Genomic DNA, 5,000 nt, shown 5'->3' on the forward strand with positions numbered 1-5,000 from the left:
AGCTCAGTCAGTTGTTATGGTGATAACTGTTGTGCTAGAGGAGAGAGCTCAGTCTGTTGTTATGGTGATAACTGTGGTGCTAGAGGAGAGAGCTCAGTCTGTTGTTATGGTGATAACTGGTGGTGCTAGAGGAGAGAGTTCAGTCTGTTGTTATGGTGATAACTGTTGTGCTAGAGGAGAGAGTTCAGTCTGTTGTTATGGTGATAACTGTGGTGCTAGAGGAGAGAGCTCAGTCTGTTGTTATGGTGATAACTGGTGGTGCTAGAGGAGAGAGCTCAGTCTGTTGTTATGGTGATAACTGTGGTGCTAGAGGAGAGAGTTCAGTCTGTTGTTATGGTGATAACTGTGCACATCTTCTGACCAGAGTGGGCCCTGCATAGGAAATAGGGTGTCGTTTTGGATGCTGCCAGTGACTCACGGTGATGCCAGGGTAGTATCCAGCGACAGCCACGTTCCCGGTACGGGTGGCAGAGACCAGTCCCACCACCAGAACCACCACAGACAGAGACAACAGGGAGATGGTCACCCATAACGCTGTCCTCCGACGCTTCATATACTGAGCTGGAGGGAGGGGAGAGACAGAGACACAGAGTGAGAGATAGGGAGATGGACCGCGAGAGAGATAGAGAGCGAGGGAGAGAGAGAGAGAGAGAGACGGACAGAGAGACAGAGACAGAGACAGAGACAGACAGAGAGAGAGAGAGAGAGAGAGAGAGAGAGAAAGAGACAGAGAGAGAGAGAAAGAGAGAGAGAAAGAGACAGAGAGAGAGTGAGTGAGAGGGAGACGGACCGCGAGAGAGACAGAGAGCGAGGGAGAGAGAGAGACAGAGAGACAGAGACAGACAGAGAGAGAGAGAGAGAGAGAGAGAGAGAGAGAGAGAGAGAGAGAGAGAGAGAGAGAGAGAGAGAGAGAGAGAGAGAGAGAGAGAGAGAGAGAGAGAGAGAGAGAGGGAGAGACAGAGACAGAGACAGAGACAGAGACAGGAGAAAAGGAGATGAGAAATACCATAATCAACTCCATGCTTATGATGGAGACAAACACACACTGAATTTGTCAATAGACACTCATCTTTCTTGTCCACATAGAGTCAGACATTAGAGACAGAAAGGCTGAAACAAACCTAACTAGGTTTGACTCAGAGGAAGACAGCAACAACAACACATAGCCATCCAGACAGACAGACATCCAGACAGACAGTAGCTCTATCTGCACTTTCCATTTCACACTGTGTGCAATTCTCCCTGCTGTAAACCTTCTGCTGATGATGCAGAGCAAGTTAAATACTTGATCATTTATTGGAGGCTATAAGCTGTGGGTGTCAGCATTACTGGATCAATTCATTATTTACATGAGATAAGGCAGATGCGCTGGTCAGAAACATTGTGTAATTGAATCATGACTTTACCTGTGGGGTCCAGGACATCTGTTGTTGTTTGTGGTGGTGGTTGTTGTGCCGTTGGCTGCTGCATTCTGCCGTTATTAAAGTCTTCAGGGTACTACAATAACAAACAGCCTAGTAGCCTTTACCAAAGTTGGTTATGGGGTAGCCTAAAAACAGCATAAATCCACAGGCGAATTGACGATACACTCCTCTTCGTCTCTATAGTATCCTGCAAGAGGCAATCCTCTGCGCCTCTGTTTTACAGTGTCCTTCCTCCCCAGCGGCCCTGGCAGGTGACGGTCTCCTCTGCGCCTCTGTTTTACAGTGTCCTTCCTCCCCAGCGCGCCCTGGCAGGTGACGGTCTCCTCTCCGCCTCTGTTTTACAGTGTCCTTCCTCCCCAGCGCACCCTGGCAGGTGACGGTCTCCTCTCCGCGCGCCCTGGCAGGTGACGGTCTCCTCTCCGCGCCAAACTAGGAATCCGTCACATCACCTGTCGCGCGGGACGGGCAGATGGAGATCAATAATAACTCCAATGAAGAAGTGTGGAATCACGTGTAATAAAATAAGTCTCCCAAGTTTTCTCAGTAATGTTTTTGTCACCCAACACCGTCTGACGGTTGGGTTAGTTAGAAGATCCTCTCTCTGCCAACTTCGAGAACCGGACACCCTCTTCAACCGACGGCCTGTTACGGAAGATGCGCTGCAGCCACAGGACAAAGAAATATTCCTGCCTCTTTCTCACAATCGTCCAGAGCGGTTGATGACGATGGCTTAGAGGTACCGTACATAATTTATGTATTTAATCAGTGCTGAATCGTTCGTGGAATATGGTAGATTTCAGTTCATTATTTATTTGTCAGTGACACTGAAAGTGCCTGGTGTTTAATCACGAAGATGACGTCAGGCTGTCATTAGGTCCCATCCACATATGAGAAAGATCTAGAAACACTTCAATTTATTATACAGGTCACACATCTCGTTGATAGTCTTCGTCTAGTCGGGGACGGTCCGTTCCTGTCCCTGACACTGAGACAGTGAAGTAAGTAGGTCCACTGTTTTAACCAAAGGAGGCCTGGAAATACCAGCTGGGTCAAATGTAGTATGATCTCTAATAGGCTGTTGAAATCTCATCAGCTGACCAACTGTAAACCATCTGTCGATGTGCCGTTGAGCAAGGCACTTAACCCTAATTGCTCATTTAAGTCGCTCTGGATAACAGCGTCTGCTAAATTACTAAAATGTAAATGTAGAATATATATTTCACATATATACAGTGGGGAGAACAAGTATTTGATCCACTGCCGATTTTGCAGGTTTTCCTATTTACAAAGCATGTAGAGGTCTGTAATTTTTTTTATCATAGATACACTTCAACCGTGAGAGACGGAATCTAAAACAAAAATCCAGAAAATCACTTTGTATGATTTTTAAGTAATTAATTTGCTTTCACAAAAGGGGTCCCGGACCCAAAATGTTTGATGTGGGTTGTGTAATACCCATAGAGCCCCATCTACCACCCATAAACCCAATGACCACCCATAAACCCATCCATCCCCCATAAACCCATCCTTCACCCATAAGCCCATCACCACCCATAAGCCCGCCACCCATAAACCCATAAACCACCCATAAACCCATCTACCACCCATAAACCCAACCACCACCCATAAACCCATCCACCACCCATAAACTCATCTACCACCCATAAACCCATCCACCATCCATCCACCACCTATAAACCCATCCAACCCCCATACACCCATCCACCCCCATCCATCCACCCCACCACCACCCATAAACCCATCAACCACCCATAAACCCATCCATCCACCAGCCATAAACCACTAAACCACCCATAAACCCATCCACCACCCATAAACCCATCTACCACCCATAAACCCAACCACCACCCATAAGCCCATCAACCACCCATAAACCCATCCACCACCCATAAGCCCATCCACCACCCATAAACCCATCCATCCACCAGCCATAAACCCATAACCCAACCATAAACCCATCCACCACCCATAAACTCAACCACCAGCCATAAACCCATTCATCCACCACCCATAAGCCAATCCACCACCCATAAACCCACCACCCATCCATCCACCACCAATAAACCCATTCATCCATCCCCCAGTCATAAACCCATCAACCACCCATAAGCCCATCAACCACCCATAAACCCACCCATCCATCCACCACCCATAAACCCATCCACCACCCATACACCCAACCACCAGCCATAAACCCATCCACCACCCATAAACTCATCCACCAGCCATAAACCCAACCACCACCCATAAACCCATCCACCACCCATAAACCCATCCAGCACCCATAAACCCACTACCACCCATAAACCCATCCGCCACCCATACACCCATCCATCCACCACCCATAAACCCAACCACCATCCACCAACTCCCAATCCATTCATCCACCACCCATAAGCCCATCTACCACTCATAAACCCAAATACCACCCATAAACCCATTTACAACCCATACACCCAACCACCACCCATAAGCCCATCTACCACCTATAAGCCCATCCACCACCCATAAACCCACCCTCCACCCATAAACCCATTTACAACCCATAAACCCAACCACCACCCATAAACCCATCTACCACCCATAAACCCATATACCACCCATAAACCCATTTACAACCCATAAACCCAACCACCACCCATAAACCCAACCACCACCCATAAACCCAACCACCACCCATAAACCCATTTACAACCCATAAACCCAACCACCACCCATAAACCCAACCACCACCCATAAACCCAACCACCACCCATAAACCCATTTACAACACATAAACCCAAATATCATCTTTTTTATTTTTACTTTGCACATTCTTCCACTGCAAATCTACCATTCCAGTGTTTTACTTGCTATATTGTATTTACTTTGCCACCATGGCCTTTTTTTTGCCTTTACCTCCCTTCTCACCTGATTTGCTCACATCGTATATAGACTTGTTTATACTGTATTATTGACTGTATGTTTGTTTTACTCCATGTATAACTCTGTGTCGTTGTATGTGTCAAACTGCTTTGCTTTATCTTGGCCAGGTCGCAATTGTAAATGAGAACTTGTTCTCAACTTGCCTACCTGGTTAAATAAAGGTGTTCTCAACTAGCCTACCTGGTTAAATAAAGGTGTTCTCAACTAGCCTACCTGGTTAAATAAAGGTGTTCTCAACTGGCCTGCCTGGTTAAATAAAGGTGTTCTCAACTGGCCTGCCTGGTTAAATAAAGGTGTTCTCAACTAGCCTACCTGGTTAAATAAAGGTGTTCTCAACTAGCCTACCTGGTTAAATAAAGGTGTTCTCAACTAGCCTACCTGCTTAAATAAATGTGTTCTCAACTAGCCTACCTGGTTAAATAAAGGAGAAATAAAAAAATAATAAAATTAAAGGTCATCAGACATCAACTCATTGCAGTAACACAATAAACCTACATTACATATTGATTTTCTCTCAAAATGTTTATTTTAATGAATAAACATGGTATAATTAAACAGTAATTTACAGTTTCTCAAGTTCTATATAGACATTAGATCATTTTATATTTAAACGAATGCACAGGAATTCAT

At 45.8% G+C, this 5,000-nt stretch overlaps 1 protein-coding gene and 1 long non-coding RNA gene across 2 annotated transcripts in view; both read right to left on the bottom strand.

The window, feature by feature from the left end:
* Positions 1-2,072, bottom strand: part of LOC124022332 (transmembrane protein 255B-like) — a 19,670-nt gene extending 17,598 nt beyond the window's left edge. The window contains exons 1-2 of the mRNA XM_046337254.1: positions 1,407-2,072; positions 419-561 (exon numbers count right to left, since the gene is read on the bottom strand). Of these exons, the coding sequence (XP_046193210.1) occupies positions 419-561; positions 1,407-1,470 (207 nt within the window). The 5' untranslated portion in view covers positions 1,471-2,072. The remainder of the gene's footprint in view (positions 1-418; positions 562-1,406) is intronic.
* A 2,801-nt stretch (positions 2,073-4,873) lies between these two features.
* LOC124022338 overlaps positions 4,874-5,000 on the bottom strand; it is a 1,573-nt gene continuing 1,446 nt past the window's right edge. The window contains exon 2 of the long non-coding RNA XR_006836364.1: positions 4,874-5,000. This exon is cut by the window's right edge and continues 171 nt beyond it. This is a non-coding gene — a long non-coding RNA (uncharacterized LOC124022338).

This window comes from Oncorhynchus gorbuscha, unplaced genomic scaffold (assembly GCF_021184085.1).
Source record: "Oncorhynchus gorbuscha isolate QuinsamMale2020 ecotype Even-year unplaced genomic scaffold, OgorEven_v1.0 Un_scaffold_1344, whole genome shotgun sequence".
NCBI classification, from domain to species: Eukaryota; Metazoa; Chordata; class Actinopteri; order Salmoniformes; family Salmonidae; genus Oncorhynchus; species Oncorhynchus gorbuscha.